At 37.1% G+C, this 21,701-nt stretch overlaps 2 protein-coding genes across 2 annotated transcripts; one reads left to right on the forward strand and one right to left on the reverse strand.

Moving 5' to 3' along the window:
* Positions 1-1,694: 1,694 nt before the first annotated feature.
* Positions 1,695-6,597, reverse strand: LOC131332311 (E3 ubiquitin-protein ligase At4g11680-like). Its single transcript, XM_058366462.1, has 5 exons — positions 5,947-6,597; positions 4,726-4,848; positions 4,495-4,627; positions 2,387-2,551; positions 1,695-2,258 (listed from the first exon to the last, which is right to left on the reverse strand). Exons 1-5 carry the CDS (start codon positions 6,438-6,440, stop codon positions 2,085-2,087), a joined length of 1,089 nt encoding a protein of 362 aa, XP_058222445.1. The 5' UTR covers positions 6,441-6,597; the 3' UTR covers positions 1,695-2,084.
* A 7,899-nt stretch (positions 6,598-14,496) lies between these two features.
* LOC131333906 (replication factor C subunit 2) lies at positions 14,497-18,840 on the forward strand. The gene is made up of 7 exons (XM_058368715.1): positions 14,497-14,745; positions 16,096-16,202; positions 16,304-16,405; positions 16,659-16,854; positions 17,966-18,094; positions 18,183-18,377; positions 18,511-18,840. Exons 1-7 carry the CDS (start codon positions 14,584-14,586, stop codon positions 18,619-18,621), a joined length of 1,002 nt encoding a protein of 333 aa, XP_058224698.1. The 5' UTR covers positions 14,497-14,583; the 3' UTR covers positions 18,622-18,840.
* The last annotated feature ends 2,861 nt before the right edge of the window (positions 18,841-21,701 follow it).

The following is a 21,701-nucleotide window of genomic DNA, read 5'->3' on the forward strand; positions in this document are numbered from 1 at the left end:
CTCCGATCTCCCCTCTAATTTTGTGTTTTGTGGGCTCATGTAGGATCTATGTCGATGATCGAAACCGTTCATCTTGTAGATCTCATCGAGACGAGTGAGCATATAAAAAAAACCACGTTCATCGGATTTGTATTGATACCTGATCGGAACATATGACCTTACAACCAACCGGTTCCTATCCAGTGTGCCCAACACCATTTTTATCAAATAAACGTGTTTCAATCAGGTATCAATAAAGATCCGGTGAACGTGATTTTCTGTGTTAGCACTCATCTTAGAAAATCTACATGATGAACGGTTTCGATTATCGACTTGGGCCCTATATAAGCACACAAAACGCAAACTGGAGGGGCGACCGGAGGTGGAGAGACCGAAATTGTCGGGCTTGAAAAGATAATGACCACTGTTTTGCGGCTTGACTTTGTATAATATTGAAAAGTTCAACTATGAAAAGTCTCCCACGACTTCACTCTGGAAAGATGATTTTCCTTTTTCTAAAGGAGCTGGGTCCATAATCAATTAATCATGAGTCCCGGTCCACGAGAGCGGTAGCACTTAGCGTGCGAATGTGCGATTAGTACTCCATTATGGTTTGGTTACCTGAACTATTAATTTGACGAATTTGTTCCTTCGACTTTTCGATTGCTTCTTATTTCATTTAATCGTTAACGTATTTAACGTTTTGGACAAAAAATCTATCACATGCTGTGAGAACCCAAATAAAATGGACAAAATTGGCATTCCCAATTACCCCTTTCAACCCCAACCAAACCCATTTCGTTCTCTCTACAAATTCTGTTTTTGGATCAACTTTGCCGCATCATATCTCTCTCGTTTCTTATCCGATTCGACTTGCCTTTGTTCTATTCTCTTCCTCTATCTTCCCTCTTTCTAATCCAATTCATTTTCCCCTTCTAATCATCACCATGGCGGCCTTCGGAAGCTCTGAAAACACGATGGTTGACGTTAACCCCAACTAGGTCTCATCTTATATATTGGAATGGAATGTGGAATGGTCAAGGCACAAATTATCCCCTTCTTTTCCCATATCGTTGAAGCTTGAAAAACGTTTAGATCCCATACCCCCAAATCACAATCAAATTTACAAGTTGAGAGCGGTGCTTGGATTGAGATCGAGTTCTCGGAACAAACAAAGACGATGATGAGAGCGATGCCGAGAGTGATTCCGATCACGAGTCCAATGAAGTAGTAGTAGTGGCAGTAGAGTTGTTTACTAATCTGGCGGCTACTAAGCCAAGGTGGCAGAAGATCCGGCGCCCGTGCCGACAAAGGCCAAGAACGTGGCCAAGCCAAAGAAAGCTCCTGCTGCTCTAAAGAAGCCTAGAAAAAAGCTTCTTCCCATCCTTCTTACATTGAGATGATAACGGAGGCAATAGTGACGTTAAGGAGAAGAACGGATCGAGTTAGTACATGATGACAATTTTGCCCCTTTCATCTGGGTTCTGATCGCACGTGATAGATCTTTCATCCAAAATGTTGAACACCATCAAAGATTGGATGAAATAGGATGCAATCGAAAAGTTAAGGGGATAAATTCGTCAAATTAGTAGTCCAAGGACAAAATAGGAAAAAATGTGCATTGTTTAGAGAATAAAAGCAAAAACAAACTCGATCGAGAATGTTTTAGCTGAAATGATCAACAGTAACAAAGGGCAGCAAATAGATAGTCCTCATGCTCAAGGAGAGAATAGTTTCTCCAGAGTAATGATTAAACATTTATATAAAACTCGGGATTCTCCCTCTAACGGAGATAATTTGGATACAGGAATTTGCTTTCGTTGTTACAGCATTGTTCTCGCCCCATAAGAGAAAGCAAGGGGGGTGAAATGAAAACAACGCGCAAAATAATTCCCCCAGAGGATTGCCCTGGACAACAATGGACAAATGCTCGACACATCCAGAGCAGGCACATACACGCACCACCCCTACAAATCACAACTACTTCCACAACAAGAAGAATAGAAACGGTTATTAACACCATATTCCGCGATAAAAAGCCTTGAGCTTCGAGCAAGCATGCAGAGTTGCACATGTGGGAACCCTAAATCCTAGGCAACTTTCTTCTACACTTGTTCGCTGCCTTGGATTTTATCCTTGACGATGTTGTACTTGCAGAGGGGACAAGTAGCATTGGTGTATAGCCACTTGTCTACACAGGAGGAATGAAAATGATGACCACAGGGAAGTTCCCGAAGCTCAGCTCCATCATCGTAATTACAAAGGCAAATGCAACACTCCTGCAGTTACCATAATCATCAATTTCAGAGATAGAAAGAGAGGAGAATAAAAAAACTAATAAGAGAAAGCAGTTTTTTTTTTTTCCTTTTTTGCCGAGTAATAAGAGAGAGGGGTTGGATGAACTTACAGCATCCTCGTGTAAAAGATGTTGTTCAATTGGTGAATCTGTGCCAGATTCTGTCATTACTCCTGCAAAAGGTCCTTGTACCTCACCACTAAGCTTGTCTGTATCACCAACCCTCCGGAAATTGTATCTTGGGAGTTGCTCAACGACATCTCTGGATGCTCCTTCCTAGTTTTGATAAAAAGAGGAGCAAGCAAGAGGAAAAAGGAAGAATGTTAAGCAAATGATGCTCTAACGCCGATAAAAAGAGAGTACATGATGCTCTAACGAGTACCTACAAATAATTGCAACAATCAGACCAATTGTGATTCTCTGAAATTAATATTACATTGTAAAGTATGAATCACTCTTTAAAGGCAAGTAATAGTTGTGATCTAGGTATGGTCACAAAATGCAACCTTGTGCAATACCACAAAATGCACAAGGCCAGTTTTTGTGTACAGGGTGTAGGCTCTTTTTCCCTTATTCGCACCAGGAAAAACAAAAAACAGGAAATGGCTCAAATCTCTAGCTCGCCTGTCAATATCAAGAAGTAGAAGCCTCAGGACCTAGCTTGATTAGGCTGAAATCCAACAATTTCTACCTCCTGCTATCAAAAAGTTTTCCTTGTCTCTTGCATAGTTCCTCAAAGTTCAAGGTCATAAATTTAGGCATCATGAGCAAACCACCTATGATGCCCCGATTCAAAATTGCAAAATAGCATATCTTACAAAACTTTAACAACTATGACCAGCTTTCCTGCATGAAGTTATTATAACGGGTTCCATTGATTCTTATCCAGATATTAATTCAGCCAGCGTTCCTCATTCTCCAAATAAATATGTTGATGCGTAGAGGAGACTCGGACGTGAACATGTTAAACGAGATAGAGAGTTAGATAGGCGTTCATTTTTGTTCTCCTATTAGCCTTTGTCTATAGGCATTACGAAGGCTCAAACTTCAGTCTCTTTATCGGGAAATTGTAACATAAGCCTCTGGGGTGTCTCCTCATATATAGGATGATGCACTATATGAGCACAAGAATTAACACCCCAGATTGATGCAGGGGCCTAGATTTAGCATTCAGACAACCTGAAATAGGCTGTTTCTAAGGTTTATTTTAGGCTAAGACACTATCCCGCCAAGCAGTTTTAGCTTTCAGAGAAGTTTCATTTTCATGGGTGCTTTCGACACTTTCAATATTTCATGTTTTGGACTCAAAATCTTGCCAAATTAGGAAACACTTGAACTCTCTAAGGGAGGCGGGCAGGCAAGGACTGGAGTGTCGTATTCCAACATCCTTTTTTTAACACCTAAGAAGGTAGCACTTCTGAGGTAAGATGTATCCTCAAATGAAGCCAAAGGATTTTTCTATCACTCCACCTCCTAAATCCACAAGATTCCATGTTTAAGATTTGTCAAGAGATACTAGAGTTAACTAGTTAGGGACTCCACGAACTTAGAAGTTAGAAGGAACCATGCTCCTCAGATGCAGACATCAGAGTCAGAAACCAAAGGATCAGGGATTCGGGCGTATAATTCCAAGAAAACTTGGTCCATTTAAGCAACACCAAAATGTTACCATCTGTGTCAATTCCACATGATATTATCAAGACGCTAATTGTCAATCCAAAGGGAAAAGACAAACATATTTGCTTTCATACAACCATCCAAATACCGTGTAGAATACCTTTAAGAACTGTATTCAAATACAACTATCCAAAAGACAGGATCATAGAAGTACCATCCTTAACTTTTATCATTTCATCTTTTGTTTGTATGAGTACCTCAACTTCCAATAAGATGAAAAGCTAACTCATGAAATTTAACCCAATCGAAGTAAAATACCTCCAGACGTAGTTGAGTTGCTAGACAATATAATACCCATAATGAATAGAAAGGAGCATGAAATTTCAGAATGAAAAGTATTTGTTTAACTGAATTAACCACTATAGTGAATGCACATCCAAGAAAAGGTTAGAGCTAGCGACTCTAAAGTTCGAGAGTATTTAGGCAGTAGGAAAACATTGTTCACCAAAAGCAAGAATTCTTCCAAGCTAGAGGAAAAATCAAATAGGATAAAACAACCCATAAGATAATAAAAAACACAAGGAAACAGGTGCAACAGCTACCTGATCTGCCACAGCATATAAGACTGCAATAAGACATGGAAGGCAGCAGCAAACCGCAATACCAATCACACATGCCAGGGCAACACAGAAAACAACGAAGAAGACGTCCAAAGCCAAGAAAAGTACGGAAACCCTGCATTTCGAAACCAAAATTACTAAGCATAAGGTTTACTTAACAATTAACATGATGCTGCAAATAGAACGGAGTTAATGAAAACCAAGTCCACAAACCAGTAAAGTTGTGGAGATTCCCTTGCCAACGATGGTCCACCCACGGATAACCAATAAAATCCAATGATCCACCAGACAAAGGAGAACATTGTATTTGCAGATTCTAAGTGCTTGGCCATGCTACTGTAAAATTAAAAGACAGTAAGTAACAGGCACAGAACAAAGCTTCTACTCCCAAAAGGAAGGGCAAAAATAGAATTATGGGGTCAGCTGACCCACTTAAACTTGAAAAGATCCACAATTTTTCCAATATTAACTGTCGAAATAACTTGGCGAGGAGTTTGCACCCATTATGTAGAACTTTGACACTGGTCCAATGAAAAAGGAAGATCCCACGGATCAAGAAATGAAAAGCACTAAATTGAAAAAAGTTTGGTAGAGACAATGGAAAACATTGCATTTTTGTAGGTCCATTTGCTCGTGAAACCACCATTCATGCAGGTCACAACTATGATGGTTGAAAGAGCTCTTTCAACAAGGAAATCAATAATGAAAGAATCCTAAAATTAGCAATTAAATGAATGAATGACGGGTGAGGTGCATAGAAAATGATGTTTTCATATTGACCAACTACCAACAACGGAGTTCTTATGGGTCCAAAATACTTGATGTCAATATGCTAAATTATGTGAAATTGCATATATCTAAACGTGGTTTAAATATTTCAAGACAACAACATCAATACATTAACATATCCTTTATTTATTACTTGAGAATCATGTTTTCTACAACCCCCCTAAGATAAACAAGAGCCACCATGTCCTACTATAGATCAATGTAAATTTTTCAAAACCAAATCACTTTACAAAGTTCAAGTTTCATAATCAAGCAAGCATTACTAGTCACATAATCCTTTGGTAGGAACCTCCGCTCCCGCACTCAATCCTCGCTCTGTGCTCACGATCTCAATCTCTCACCTGACAAATTTCAATACTTTGGTATGTATTCAAAAGATGCGCATTATGTGACTGAGATTTAGACCTTAGTCACATAATCCAACAGTAGGTCGCTTCGCTGCTGCTCTCGAAATACACTTTCGCTTTCACGCTCTCGCACGCACAGTTTGTGACTAATATCCTTAGTCATACAATCCTTTGGTAGGGCATTCGCTCCCACTCTCAATTATCGCTCTCACAAATTTTAATTCTCAAAAGACGTGAAAGCTCACGCATGCACATTATGTGACTAAAATCCAGACCATATAGCATTTTTCAGTTATACCTTGTACTGTCATCCGTTAGGTGAGCCAACGAAACGTACTGATTCCCATTCCCCCCATCCACCGCACCGGCCGCGGCAACCGACCGCCTACGCCGCCTCCTGTACTCGACGGAAACGCAAACCATGTGGACCACGCACTGGAGAGCGTACCCCACGATCCAAACCCTAAGCGGCATCGACGGCGACTCGCCGCGGCTCAGGACCATCACTCCCACCGCGACCACGACGAACATCAGGTTCCAAACCATGTCGAGGAACACGACGGGCTTCGAGTAGGCCCAGTCGCTCTGCCGCTCCTCCAGCTGCTCCGCCGCGACCTCGCGCACGAGCATCGACGGCTCGCGCATCAGCCGCCGGCTCCCGGCCCGCCGCAGGAACCGCGCCGCCTCCCGCATGCTCTGCCGCCGGAGGCTCCGGCTGCTGCGATCCTCGTCGGGGCTCAGCAGCGGCGCCGCGTCGGGCGAGGATCTGGTCGGGGTGGTCGACGTGGACATTCTGGTTGATCGAACAGCCCTAACTCGCCAAGGCGACTCGCTGTATGTGTTTGCCGTGTTCTTCGAATGCCAGATCAGGTGAATTGGAGAGAGAGAGAGAGAGAGAGAGAGAGAGGAGAGAGAATGAGAAATTATTGATGGGGATGGTGAGTTTTTTATATACAGAGGTAGGATGATGATAAGTTTAGATTTCTGGGCTGAGAAGTGACAGCTGAAATTTGGGTTATATTCGGATGTTTCTCAACGGATGTAACCTGTCAGATGGTGGGCATGGTATTTTTTACTGGAGTACTATTTTGATTTTTGGAAGTACTATTTCTTGTCCGGTTTAAAATATTGACCATTCTCAGTTGGCACAAGTGTCTATTATTGGGATCGGGGATGGTGCTGTGCGGGAGGTATTCGAGACATCTGTTCAGCAATTAAATGGTCTAGATTTCATTTTGATAATAAACAGGCTCGTATGCTATAAGATAAAAATGATATCTGAACCGTTAGATTGCCGAACGAATGACTCAAATTTTTTAGATCAAATATTGATCGAATCCAATTCATTGATAACCCTATCCCTTGCATAGCACCATTCCTTTCTATTATTGAGGCATCATATGCAGTATTTCCACAAATTGTTCTGTCACGTATTATGATCTTTTGTACAGTTTAAAGTAACTTTTATTCTGAATTTAGTTAAAAGATTCGGATCGTTCATTTTGATAAGCTTACACGCGTAAATCATTCATGAAAAAAATCTGAATGATTGGACATTAATAAAGTTCTAATCAAATTCAAATTTATTTTTAAAGAGATGAGAGTGATTATTCATTACTCTTAAGATAAATATCGTTCACAGAATAGATATCGATGTTCGATCAACTTAATTTTTTCTCTAGTCAAAGTACGTATCGATACATATAAAATGAACGATTTGTAATTTTACGTAAAGCCATCTTAATTCTCATTTTACATCCCATAAAATCTCATACAAGAGAATTGAGCAGACGCTAATTTTTTCCATCCGTGCTTAAATTTGGAGGTGTTTTATAATTTGTTTGAAAGAGTCTATGACAGCTTGACATTTTTAAATTGAACTCTTTTAAAATTAAGCACTCCAATCGGATATGAACAATTGGTTAAAATAATGATCCTCTTTGAAACGAAGATCTGCGATTTGATTTCGGACTCTGGTCTTTGGTTCGCTAGTCCTTTTCATTTACTTCCGCAATTGTGATATGATTACGGCCGGCTTAAATTTAATTGCCCGTTCTTCTTGCCTATCGATGTTGCTTTGAATTTTTCCAGACTTGTTCAACATGTCATTACGCATTTAAATAAGAGACACTCCTCGAGTGATGTTGGATGAATTTATGCCAAATGTCAAATTTGGATGGGCCGTTTCATGTCCCAAAAATTCAATTGTTTTCTTCTTTTTGAAAATGTCAATTGCATCACGTAGATAGGTTAAATATATAGTTGGTATATTTGTCTTATGTTTGATATTCAAATAACGTTAAACAACCCAAATTAACATAGCGTAACCCATACAAAAAAATATTCTTTAATGCGTCTGTTAATATTTTGTGAACTATATATTTTTTTTAAAGTTTTTGGTCGAAATACATGTGATTAAGCATACATATGCCGGAAGAAATCAAACACAAAGTAAAGTCGGAGTAAAATATTAAAAAAATAAAAATAAAGATAATATGTTTGTTTTGATCACAAAATAGGTTATAAGACTCCAAAACTCACTGTTACAAATATTTTTAAAGTTTTGAACATGGTATTTAAAGTTCAAAAATTTATCTCTTTCCAATGGAATGATTAACTCAAAAATTTGTTTTGAATATAACAGAAAACTGAAGTTTAATATATATATAAAAAAGTCAATAGAATGTCATTTGTTTAAGGGATCACCCCTTTCAGTTGGTGAAAAGAAAAATAAAGCACATGAATATATAATAGATTAATAGTTGGGCTAGCTATCTTTTGAACTGGAATTCATACTTAGCTTTATAGCATCTCCTATGGATGGGTTAACTAGAAATTATGTTAGGAGTGAGTTAGCCATCTCCAATAGTGAAGTTAAATTTGTGTTGTTATACGATACAAAAATGTAAGAAGTGCGACCTAATTGTGTGAGTGAAGTTGTTATTAGTTTAGTTTTCTATGTGTATTTCGATGGTACAACTAGCATTGTGTTAAATTAAATACAAATTCAATCAAAATGGGTCCCATAATTTTACTTTTCAACACAATCTTGAGCGGCTTTTTACTATATTCGTCAGAATATTTATGTGTTGGGCCCACATAGTTGAGGTTTGTGGAGCTTGGACAATTAACATCTGTCTTAACTTTTTTAACCTTCTAAGGCCATCCACAGTGGTATAATCAAAAATAGATAATCAAAAGTTGACACATCAGCTTTTGATTATTCACTTAAGAGATTGCTAAGCTTAACAATGTTGAGGTTCACAATGGTCACTTTTAGTCCATAACCAAAATAAGGGGTCCACTACAATTTCACACAATCTCTCTCTCCCCTTTTGTTTCCCGCCATTCACTTCCCTCCATTACGTTTTTTTTTGGGCAAAAATATATCGAATATATGGTGTTCTTCCTAGAGTTATCTATCAAAGCAACAACGATTTTTTTTCTTCCTATTCCTATAACCTATATCACAAATCCACCACTCTCTTAATCTTTCAAAAAAAAAAATTCAGATGTGTTATTAAATTTGGAAAAAAATACAAGGTTCTTTCTCTTTTTTTTTTTTTGCAAGGTTCTTTGTTTACTCAACCATAGGGAGAGGAACAAAAAAATGAATAACAACTTTTTAGTCAAAAAAATCAATTTTTTTTGCTAAAAAGTGATTATTTATCAAAATACTTGGGTAAAAGTAAAAAAAAAATTACTTTTCCCGATTCCTCTCGTTGAAACGAATCAATAACCTATAAAAGTTTGATGCAAAACTAAAAAATGCGAAAAAAATTCAAATAAAGACAATTTTCAGATTTAAGTTAAGTTTAAGTTAAATTTATAAGAATGCAGCCAAAAATAGAAACGTAAAAGAAGAGTAAAATATCTTAATCTAGCAACGATGAGTTAAATTATAGATGATCGAGAAATATGAGCTTTACTTTTGGAGGAAAAGAAAGAGAAACAATTTGTGGTTGAAGTGAAGAAGAGAAGAATAAAATAGTAGTTGAAATAAGTGTATATATAAATTTTGGAACTAGTTAACTTATGTAGTGTGGGGTTTACAAATTTTGATTATTGAAAAAGGTTGTTAGTTTTGGTTATCCAAAGCCCAAAATTTGATTATTTCTAAGGATGTTGCTAAGTTTGATTATACCATTGTGAGCCATTTTTTGCACAAATATTGTTAACTTTAACAACAATTGTCTTTTGGTTATACCACTGGGGATGGCCTAACATACTCTAACCACAACCAAACTACACGATTGGGAGCAAAAAAAACACTAATAAAATTAATTAATTGACCAAATTTCGGACCTAATTTGGTTCTTAATTCCATTATTGGAGATGGCCTCAACAGGGGATGTTAAATTTCTAGCCAGTAGTTAGGCATTTTTAACATGCATTTGGATAGGTTAGAGTGTGACTTAAATACAGCAAGTGATAAAGTGTTGGCCAATTTTGGCCAATATTCTAGCCATCCAAAAGTAGACCCTTTCGATTTATTGATGCACTAGCGAATGCCAGGTACAGCTCAAACGATCAGCACAGACAAATAAATTATGGACTCGAGTGCAATACATCAACTCCTACTCAACGAATCTAACTATGCGGAAAACAATAATCAAAACATATTTATTGACCTATTCAACTTGAATCAGCAAATAAAAAATAAACAATTTTCTAATCCCTAACGATTGTGCCAGTGATCTTCAAGCACAACGCAACACATTTGCATTACGTACTCAACAAATGAGCATGTGCCTGAAGGCACTTATTAAAAAGTATTAACCTACTCATAAATAAAACCCAGATTCATCATTATCTGCACAGATTAAAGCTTAATAAATGCCTATAAGTTGGTAAACTTCAACTCTAACAACAATTAACAACATAAAAAGGAAAAAAGAAAAGAAAAAAGGAAGAGCTCCAATTGTGTTTCTAAACTAACTGAAGCCAATCATCATAACAAAACTGCAGTCAAATTTAGGAAAAATAGACTTCCAAGTTCCAACCAAGCAAGAAAATTATTCTATCATCAACCAAAAAAAAAAACTCACAAAAGGCAAAAAAAAAAAAAAAAGAAAGAAAGAAAAAGAAAGACAAATTCCGTGCCAACCCCCTGACCCAAATTCCCTAAAAAAAAAAAAAAAGACTGACACTTTACAACATGCAACCCTTCGGCTAAAACTTTAGTACTTCTGTTTAAGAACAGAAGAAGAAAAATAAAAATTGGTCCACCATATAAATCATCTACCCATTAGAGTAACACAACATGAAAAACTAACAAACTTACCTATAACATCAACATGGAGAACTAACCAATTGAACTCCACAGAATAGTTGATGCATTATTATACTTTTTTAAAATCTAATTTCAATGTGAAGTGTATGTAGCTGTCCCGCGAAGAATTGCATGCACGAGCTGTCTCTTGCAAATGTCAAGTCATTTGTATTGCTGAGAAGAACTTTAACGTTGCATTAAATTTCACTTGCAACCTCAACAATTAATTTATGTCAAAAAAATCAAGGCAATAGTTTTAGTTAATTGGATTGGAAAGAAAGGAATAATTTGGTGAATATTGTTGAGTTTCATTTGGTGAATACTTGGTGAATATTTGCTTAACTTGTATTCCAGCCATTGGGAACAAAAGAAAAAAGATACTCCATTAGGCCATCCACAGTGGTATAATCAAAAATTAATAACCAAAAGTTGACACATCAGCTTTTGATTATTCACTTAAGAGATTGTTAAACTTAACAATGTTGAGGTTCACAATGGTCACTTCTAGTCCATAACCAAAATAAATGGTCCACTACAATTTCACACAATCTATCTCTCCCCTTTTGTTTCCCGCCATTCATTTCCCTCCATTACGTTTTTTTTTTGGGCAAAAATATATCGAATATATGATATTCTTCCTAGTGTTAACTATCAAAACAACACCGATTTTTTTTCTTCTTATTCCTATAGCCTATATCACAAATTCACCACTCTCTTAATCTTTCAAAAAAAAAATCAAATGTGTTCTTAAATTTGGAAAAGATTCCTTCCTCTCTTTTTTTTGCAAGGTTCTTTGTTTACTCAACCATAGGGGGGGGGGGAGGAACAAAAAATTGAATAACCACTTTTTAATTAGTCGAAAAAATCAATTTTTTTTTGCTAAAAAGTGATTATTTATCAATATACTTGGGTAAAAGTAAAATAAAAAAAAACGCTTTTCCCGATTCCTCTCGTTGAGATCAATAACCTATAAAAGTTTGGCGCAAAACTAAAAAATGCGAAAAAAATTCAAATAAAGACAATTTTCAGATTTAAGTTAAGTTTAAGTTAAATTCATAAGAATATAGCCTAAAATAGAAACGTAAAAGAAGAGTAAAATACCTTAATCTAGCAACGATAAGTTAAATTATAGATGATCGAGAAATATGAGCTTCACTTTTGAAGGAAAAGAAAGAGAAACAGTTTGTAGTTGAAGTGAAGAAGATATAAAGCAAGTGAAGAAGAGAAGAATAAAATAGTAGTTGAAATACGTGTGTATATAAATTTTGGAACTAGTTAACTTATGTAATGTGGGGCTCACAAATTTTGATTATTGAAAAAGGTTGCTAGTTTTGGTTATCCAAAGCCCAAAATTTGATTATTTCAAGGATGTTGCTAAGTTTGATTATACCATTGTGAGCCATTTTTTGCACAAATATTGTTAACTTTAACAACAATTGTCTTTTGGTTATACCACTGTGGATGGCCTTAGAGTTGTGCTTTTTAAATATAGAGACGTTGGTCAAAAAATAATAATAATAATCATCGTTGGGATTTAAGGAGAAAAAAAAAGAAAGAAAGAAAGAAAGAAAGAAGAGGCTATTGCCTATTGGGCATTTAATTGGAGGTAAAATATTATAACTAATGAACTTTTTAGCTATCCCGTAATACTTTACATGAGTCCATTACCTAACTTATACCTTAACTAAGTCAAATAATTTCTAAATTTAGCCATATAGACACTTGTCTTTTGTCTTTTAACATGTGAAAAATTATCATATCCACAGTGGATGCTCTTATAGTTTGGGTTACGGCATTATTTTCACCGCCATGCCGCAGTAGGAGATGCGGATTTGAACAAAGTTGATCCCGGGAATTTGCCCGGAATGCAAAACTAGGAGGGGATGAGTAAATGGTACTTCTATTTCTTCGCAGAATCCAAATACCAATCCGGTTTTCCGACGAACCAGATCATCCCAGATAATATATCGGTTTTAGAACAAACCGAACTACTCCCAGTGGTTACTGGAAACCAACCGGATATGATAAAGATACTTCCATGAAGAAAAAAGCATAGTGGGGAAGAAGAAAACCAAGGAAGAGTCCGAGCAGCAGTCAACACACATACTGGATCATGCACGAGTACAAGTAGGAGGGACATGAATCTCCCAATTTCTCTCTCTGTTTTCCTGTTTCAATTCTTCATTTTCTTCCATTTTGATCACACGTTGTTTCTTTAGTATTATGTTGACGGCAGTTCGGGGTTGCTCGGGTGGTTTGATTTATCCGTGATTTTACGGGGGTTCATGACGGAATTTGTTACGGAGTGTTTGAAGGGATGAGAGGCAACATATTTTTTTTTGCCTTTATTCAAAAAAAATTTGCATTTAAAATTTTGTGTCGATTTTTTGTGGATTAAGCGGTTTATTTTTATCTTTATTAAAAAAAAATCGATATTAGTTTTCTATTTTTCAAATTCCTCCCGTCATGACGAAATAATAATTCACCGAAAAACTAACAAATGCGGAAAAAAAAAAACTTGAACGAAAAAAAATTCATTTTAATTATTTGGCCAAAATAGATTATAAGAAAATCCGAACCATTGAATTTGCCAATAGACAGTCCAGATCAACACTATCTCGTCCACGGGGAGGATGAGGATCCGGATCCGGAAAGCGAATCAGTGTAAATTGACCCTGGCCTCGTTTGATTCGCGGATTAACTGCCTAGGATAGGACTAAATGTACTTAATCCTGAGTTATCCCACGTTTGGTTCCTGAAATGACTGTCGGGATTATTAATCCCAGGATTAATTTTATCCCTATATGGGGGGTACTAAATAATCCTAGGGGGAGGTGGGATTACGTAGGATTAACAAATGAGGAATTGTTTTCAAATATATTTCGATGATATTGAGATTGATTTCAAAAAGTATTTTCAGAATTATTTTCTTTAATTTTAATTTCAGAAAATGTTTTTAATATTAATTTCAGAAATTGTTTTGAAAAAACTTTTTTTTTAAAATGTATATTTTCAAAACTTTCGTATTTTTCAAAAATGTTTTACAAAAAAATTTAAAAAAAAATATTTTCAAAACTTTCATGTTTGTCAAGAATGTTTTCAAAAATTATTTTTTTTAAAAAAAATACGAAAAATGTTTCTTAAAACTTTCTTTTCTCAAAAAATGATTTCAAAAACTATTTTGTTTGAAAAATGTTTTCAAAAAACCTTTTTCTTCAAAAAAAAGTTTCAAAAACTAGTTTTTTTTTTCTTTCAGAAAATTGATTTTCAACTTTTTAAAGAAATTTTTTTTTTCAAAAATTAGTCCAAAAAAGAAAAAACTTTTCCCAAATTGTTTTGTAATAAAAATGTTTCACAAAAAAATTTGTTTTAAAATGTTTCTTTTTCAAAAATTTATTTTTTCGAAAAATGTTTTTGAAATTTTTTTAAAAATAAATCCTATTCCTTATCCCATATTTAATCCCACATGAATCAAACATGGAATTGGGTGAAATTATGGATGAAATTAATCCGGAACAAATAATCCAGTACTGTTAATCTCATCATTTTCAGTCCGCGCCTCAAAAGAGGCCAAAGAGTACAAGGCTAGGGTGGTTTTTCTTTTGCTGCAAACAGAGCCCATATTCTTCGAGTCACTCCCACGAGCTTCTTCTGCTCAGAACAATGGCGTCTTCTTCTTCGTCATCAGCGACCCAGGCGTACGAGATACCGTGGGTAGAGAAGTACAGACCCTCCAAAGTGGCCGACATCGTCGGCAACGAGGACGCCGTGTCCAGGCTCCAAGTCATCGCTCGCGACGGCAACATGCCTAACCTCATCTTATCTGTAAGAAACCCCTCCCCTTCGTATTGCCGCGTAATATTTATTCTAGGGCTCGATTAGCTCATAAGATTGACGTAAATTGTAGAAGAATGTCTACAATGCTGTACAAAGATTGTCCTTTTTTGTAATCTCTCCGGGGGTTTACTGTCCGAGGGTTTTTGGGAAACAGATGACATACATATTGTTTTTTCAAAAGCTCCAGTGCGTCTTCAACTAGTTGAAGCTTCTTGATACTTCCATTTCAGAGTTATTCGTCACGGCGAAATCTAATGGTTAAGGTGGGAAAAATGCCAAAAAACTAGAAAGTTAGCGCATTTCCACATGTTTATGTACACTTTAGCGTATTTCGACACTCCAGTGTTTGATGACAAACACATGGCGAGCGTAGTATGTCAAATCGATGTACAATTTATAACTGAGCCTTCGAATGAATAGAAGTTCATTTGGGATGATGGGTAATATGCACTACTGTAATCTGTTAATGGATTTTCCAATCAAAAGATGGGAATAAAAGTGTTGTGGTAAAGTATCCGACTCAAAACTAATCAATGAGTGGATTCTAAGATGCATATAGTAGTTTCAGAACTAAAAATTATCTTCTATGGGACAAGCTATAAAGCTCCCAGCACGTGCAACTCTTGACTTGTACGTGGGGAGTTAACTGATGGAGTGTATTTTTTTCCCACAACAAGGGGGAATCTATCAATCACTAAACGAATTGGGAGTCTTGCCCAGAAACTCCCAAAGCCCAACTCTTATACTATGTTAAAGCAACCCGATTCCAATTCAACTTAGAACCAATTGGAAATGAGTGAAAAGGACTTACTTGTGTACTAGTTTTGGAGTTGAAACTATATGGGCAAGCTGCAACATGTTGTCTTCGAAGTGAGAGGAATGTTAAAAAGAGGGGTTATCCATCAGTTGAAACCATACACGGTTGAGCGGAACTAAGGTGGTCAGATAACATAATTATGCCACATTAGTCGTTAAGGTTACCCTTCTGGTAGGGATGAGTCGATGACCCAGCAGGATGGAGTTTTTCTCCATTGGTAAGATGCAAAATTTAACCGTCAATCAACGCCCGTTGGATTGCTATTGTTTTTTTTTTTTTGGTAAATGCTTAGGCTATTGTTTATCTGACTTTTAACTGAGTTAAGGGAAGATATTAGTTTGTTTGCTCATTACCTGGCAAGAGGGCTAAAAGGGTAGGAAGCTTTTATTCTCATCTCTTTGAAGAAACAATATACGCCTACCAATGTGGTGTCTGTATTTTGTTCTTTCCCCCACAAATTTCATAGAACGAGTTACTAAATCAAACACTGCTATGGTGCACTTCTCATGGTAATTTTTCAGGGTCCTCCTGGAACTGGTAAAACCACTAGTATTTTAGCTCTCGCACATGAGCTCCTGGGACCAAATTTTAAGGAGGGAGTTTTAGAGCTGAATGCATCAGATGAGAGGTATATAAGCTGTTCATGAACGTTTGTGGTGTTTTAGCTTTCCTGTAGTTTCTGTGGTTGATCTGCAGGTATATAACTCACATCTACTTTCCTTCTTTTAGGGGAATTGATGTTGTGAGAAACAAAGTTAAGATGTTTGCCCAAAAGAAAGTTACGCTACCCCCTGGGAGGCACAAAGTAATCATATTGGATGAAGCTGACAGGTGAGCAATTAGATTAATTTTCGTGGTATGACTTCTCTTGCGCTGGCTTGGTAGAGGAGACTTCAGCTAAATACTGTTTTTTCTGAACTTCTGAAAAGTGAAAACAATGTCCTATCTGAGGAAATGTACTCGACTTTTTATCTGTTAACAAGTTCTCCATTTGGAATTTATTTTTTCTACTTTCATGAGCTTAATAAGATTGTACCTTTATGTTGTTGGGGGTTGTAAACTAATTCTATTGTATTCAAATTAGCATGACATCAGGAGCTCAGCAAGCCTTGAGGAGGACAATGGAAATATATTCCAATTCCACACGTTTTGCTCTTGCCTGCAATACATCCTCAAAAATTATCGAGCCTATCCAAAGTAGATGTGCACTTGTTAGATTTTCAAGATTATCCGATCAAGAGATTCTCAGCCGTCTCATGGTGGTCCTTGAAGCAGAAAAGGTATGTCTATTATATTTTGCGTCCTCTTTGTCATCTCATCTTTTGGGTGAATTAAGGTGTCTTTCAAGCCACATACTGTTCACTGAGAGAGTCCATATACTTTTATGTTGACATTGCAAAGGTCAAATTGGGTGATCAAACCCAGACTTGTGATTGGATTTTCAGTTTTCAAAAGTTTCTTCAGGCTTCTTGCTATATTATCTTTCTTTTACACACTCAGAATCTGGGCAGCAATTAGAGGATTGTCGAGCTTTGGAATGAATTTTGAAGTGACAAATAAATTTGATTACCAATTAGAATTCAAAACCACTTTGTGAAGCTACACAATTATTCCTGTGCACTAATGTGGCCAAGTTGGCTGCTCATTTCATCCGTCTCTCTTTCGTTGAGCCATGTCATGGACACTGGGCTTGCTCTGCGGCTCTGCCAAACACCCGTGTGTATTTGGATGAGTTTTTTTTTTTGGGGAATAAGTTAATTAGAACCAAATGAACCACGAAGAGGGGATCAATGGTACACCCTTGGAATCCAAACACCTTCAACAAACTCAAGAAAAAAAACTCAAAACAACAAGCTAGAGGAAGTACATTCCTAATAACACAGGCATGAAGTCTCAGACAGTACCAGGCACCATGAAAACCAAGAACACAGGGAAAAAGACACAAAGCTCTAAACCTTCCATGATATAAAAAGCTCTAAACCTTCCAAGTGTCTTTGGAATGTTGTTAATTCCTTACACACAAGAAAGCTACGTTGCGGTGTTGTGGGGCTTATCTTGGCCCATCTGATTTGCTGCTGCTTCTCCTCCAAGCTTTTGTCAGTTTGTGGCTCAGCCTGTATATAGCTTTCAAAATGTGCAATTATTGATTTGTTGAAGCCACTTATGTCTAGGCCATTGTTGCACTTTCATTTCATTTGTAAACTAGGAAGTCCCTCACTAAGACCATACATATGATTATCTGTTAACTGGAGTGGCATCTTTTCAATCACTTGCAACTTGTGAGTTATATTTAAATTCATGATGGCTTTAAATTTCATTACCATCTGTTACCCAGTATTATCTATAACAATGATGAAAAGGAATGACTGAGGCATGTTTTAACCATTGAAGGTTCCTTATGTTCCGGAAGGCCTTGAAGCAATTATTTTCACTGCTGATGGTGATATGAGGCAGGCATTGAATAACTTGCAAGCTACATACAGTGGATTCCGGTTTGTCAACCAAGAAAATGTTTTCAAGGTACTACAAGAAAATGTAGCAGCCTTTTGGTGCTTGTCACCACCATTTAAGATTCAGATGTCTTACTTATTTTCGCTATTGTTTTTAGGTTTGCGACCAGCCTCATCCGTTGTTTGTGAAGAATATTGTGCGTAATGTACTAGAGGGAAAATTTGATGATTCTTGTGCTGGTCTAAAGCAGCTTTATGATTTGGGCTACTCCCCCACTGATATAATCACAACCCTTTTCCGGATTATCAAGAACTATGAGATGGCTGAGTATCTGAAGTTGGAGTTCATGAAGGTATGTAAATCGTATGGGCCTAATTTTCTCATTGTTTTGGTTTTTGCCTGCTCAAATGTATTTTCATTGTTACATCTCTCTCTCTCTCTCTCTCTCTCTCTCTCTCTCTCTCTCTCTCGGGAACCATATGCAGGAAACTGGATTTGCACACATGAGAATCTGTGATGGAGTAGGTTCATATCTTCAGCTGTGTGGCTTGCTGGCTAAGCTTGCACTAGTGCGGGAAACCGCAAAAGCATCATAATTTCGTAGCTGCTAAATTCTAAAATTCTAAGTAGGCCTTCTAATGCTGAGATGTTTGTGGGAATACGCTTTTGGTGTTCATGTGTAGGTTTTGTATGGAGGAATCAAAGCTACTTGCGGTGAACTTGTTTGGGGTGCATTTTATTTACCTGGGGACTGCTTGGACTTGTGAAATATTTGCTAAGCCTACTTTTATTCGTCATGGGGAAAGTTCTTGCCATATGACCAGTAGAAAATATTGCTTGTTCTGCTGTTATGTTTGGATCTGGGATAAGATTAGGGTTGGGAAAAGAAGAAATGAAATGAATTGCTTCTAACTACTCACCACCTATGCGTGGTCACTGTTGGAAAATGATTTTTACACTCCCTTTTTTCGTTAATGGCATTCCTTTTTTCTTTTCTTTTTTTGTCTTTTTGTGAAATTTTTGTATGGTTTTTTCCACTAAAAGACAAAAAAAAAAAAATTTGCCCTTAACAAAAAAGACTGAAAAAATCATTTTCCATTTTGTTTGGTTCTGTTTGGCGCGTCAAGTTTGGCATCCATGTCAAAGATGATATCGATATGAACAACGATGCCAATATGAACGAACAAGTTTGGCATCCATGTCAAAGATGATATCGTTATGAACAACGATGCCAATATGAATGAACAACGTTTTTTCTTGAAAATCATTGATGGCAATGATTTTTATTAGAACAAACTTGACAGTCCACTTCTTATAAGGGCGTCCTTACCATATTACGGTAAGGACTTCTCCTTTTCTCCCCTTTCTCAACCAAATTTTGATGATCCGAGCCGCTCAATGTGTTCAGAACGTGATTTTAAGGGTACACGCGAGAAATCAACAAAAAAAAAGACCAGAAAGGGCTTGATTTGAGCAGTTTTTATTTGAACCGTTCGATAAAATACAAACAAAAACTGCTCGGATCAAGCATTTTCTGGTTTTTTTTTTTGCTGATTTTTTGGGAATACCCCTAAAATCACGTTCTGAACACATTGAGCGGCTTGGATCATCGCAAATTGGTCGGGAAAGGGACGTCCTTACCGTATTACGGTAAGGACGATCTTATAAAAAGTTTTGTGATAAACTTGAATAGATGTGCGACCTTAGTGCGGGTGTTGACGTGTTGTTGATATTCGATCAATGCCATTTGGACAAGGTCGACAAATTCGGCGAGTAAATTAACAGTCGAGAGTTTGAGTCACTCGTAGGCCCAAGAAGGTGGACCCAAATGGCATTGATCCCGAAATGTTGCTTTCTAGCATCATTTCATTGAGTCCCATTTCATTATCCTTTCAGCATTTCAATCTGAAAAGTCCAGAGCTTTCATACTTTTTTTCCCCCCAAATATTGTGGAGTTAGCAGGGCCGTTGTCCAGAAGAGGTTTTAGAGGTTATGTATAGTCTGAATCCTAAGCACCCACGATGGAGCTCAAACCATGGCCTCCCACATGGGAAGGTCCAAGAGAATTAGTCCACAAGAGGTTTTAGAGATTATGCACAGCTTGAATTCCAAACACCCATGAAGGAGCTCGAACTTTGGCCTCCCACGTGGGGAGATCTAGAAGATACCAATTGGGCAAGAGCCCATTGGCCAGAACATTCATACCAAATTGCTAATCGTAGGTGTTTTTGCTAATCTTGTTGTAAGGGGTGTGATTAGGTCCCTTAATTAAATTGGCAAATTGTACTAAAAATTGACCAATGAGGTATGAAAGCTCATATTGGTCAAATTGTTTGTACAATTTCCCAAATTAATTAAGGGACCTAATCACACCCCTTACAAAAAGATTAGCAAAAACCCTAAGATTCTCTTAAACCAATGATGTCGGACACGTATCTTTAAAACCACATGGTGTGCGAGTTATTCAAGCAAAACTATATAGGTCCAACTTAGCTGTCCTAGACTGCCAACCTCTTCTTGTTTTCTACTACTCCGTAGTACTATTTAAACTTGAAAGGCAAAGGAAGGAATATGAACTTGTCAAAAATACAGAAATACTACTGGTACAGCAGTTGAGACACAGATAGCGCGTACAATACGCGTTTGGACCCATCTCGGGTCCAAAAAAATTAATCGGAGTCGCTCATTTTGTTCAATATATTTTGCTCAAGGTCCCTGCAAAAAATCAGCTCCATCCGACAACGATAAGAGCGTTTACGAAGCGTCCAAAATTGCTTAAGAAAATTTCTAAAGCGATTTTGGACGCTTCGTAAATGCCCTAATCGATGTCGGATGGAGTTGATTTTTTACAGGGACCTTAATCAAAATATATTGAATAAAATAAGCGGCTCCGATTATCTTTATTGGACCCGAGAGGGGCGCAAACGCGCGTTATACGCGCTGTCTGTGCCCAACCTGCTGTACCAGTGGCGGCATTCTAAAAAATATGCGCACCCAGAAAGATGTTGTGTCCAATCCGTGGGCACAAAATGTCAATGGGTTCATAACCATTATTGGCTTTTACTATTTTTATTTAAGTAAATGGTGGGTCGTCTTAATTGTGTGAGAAAAATAATACTCGAACAGTTTATGAACCGACGATTGGTAACCACATGGTCAATATAGATTTGTTTTACAATTTACTTTTAAAATTATACCATCCATGTTTGTATAAGGAATATTAGCCGACCAAGGGGTTAACGACATTGGAACAATTTAAAAAAAAAATAAAAATCTCTCGATGACCTACTCAGCAAACTCTACAAAATTAATGATTCGGATCACGGTGGTAGAATCTCGGAAACATGTACCGAGTCACTACATTCCTATAGTGTATTAGTTCACTGCAAGACCCCTTGTCTCTTTCTTTTTTAGTTCACATGCAGAGGTAGCTCTGACATTTTAGGGGCCTAAATCGAAATTCAAAAATGAGACCATTGTATTGGACCATTATAGGGAATTAAAACAGTGGAAAGGGCCTCTGAAATTCAAAAACAAAATAAAAATCAAGGCCTAAAGCAGCCGCAACACAAGTTTTAGCTCAGAGCGGACTCTGTTCATATTATATTGAAGGCAACATGAGTGAACGGAAAACAACGTCTAAGTATCACTATTTGTAGATGATAAAAGAGTTTTA

The sequence above is a fragment of the Rhododendron vialii genome, chromosome 7a (assembly GCF_030253575.1).
Source record: "Rhododendron vialii isolate Sample 1 chromosome 7a, ASM3025357v1".
In the NCBI taxonomy this organism is placed as follows: domain Eukaryota; kingdom Viridiplantae; phylum Streptophyta; class Magnoliopsida; order Ericales; family Ericaceae; genus Rhododendron; species Rhododendron vialii.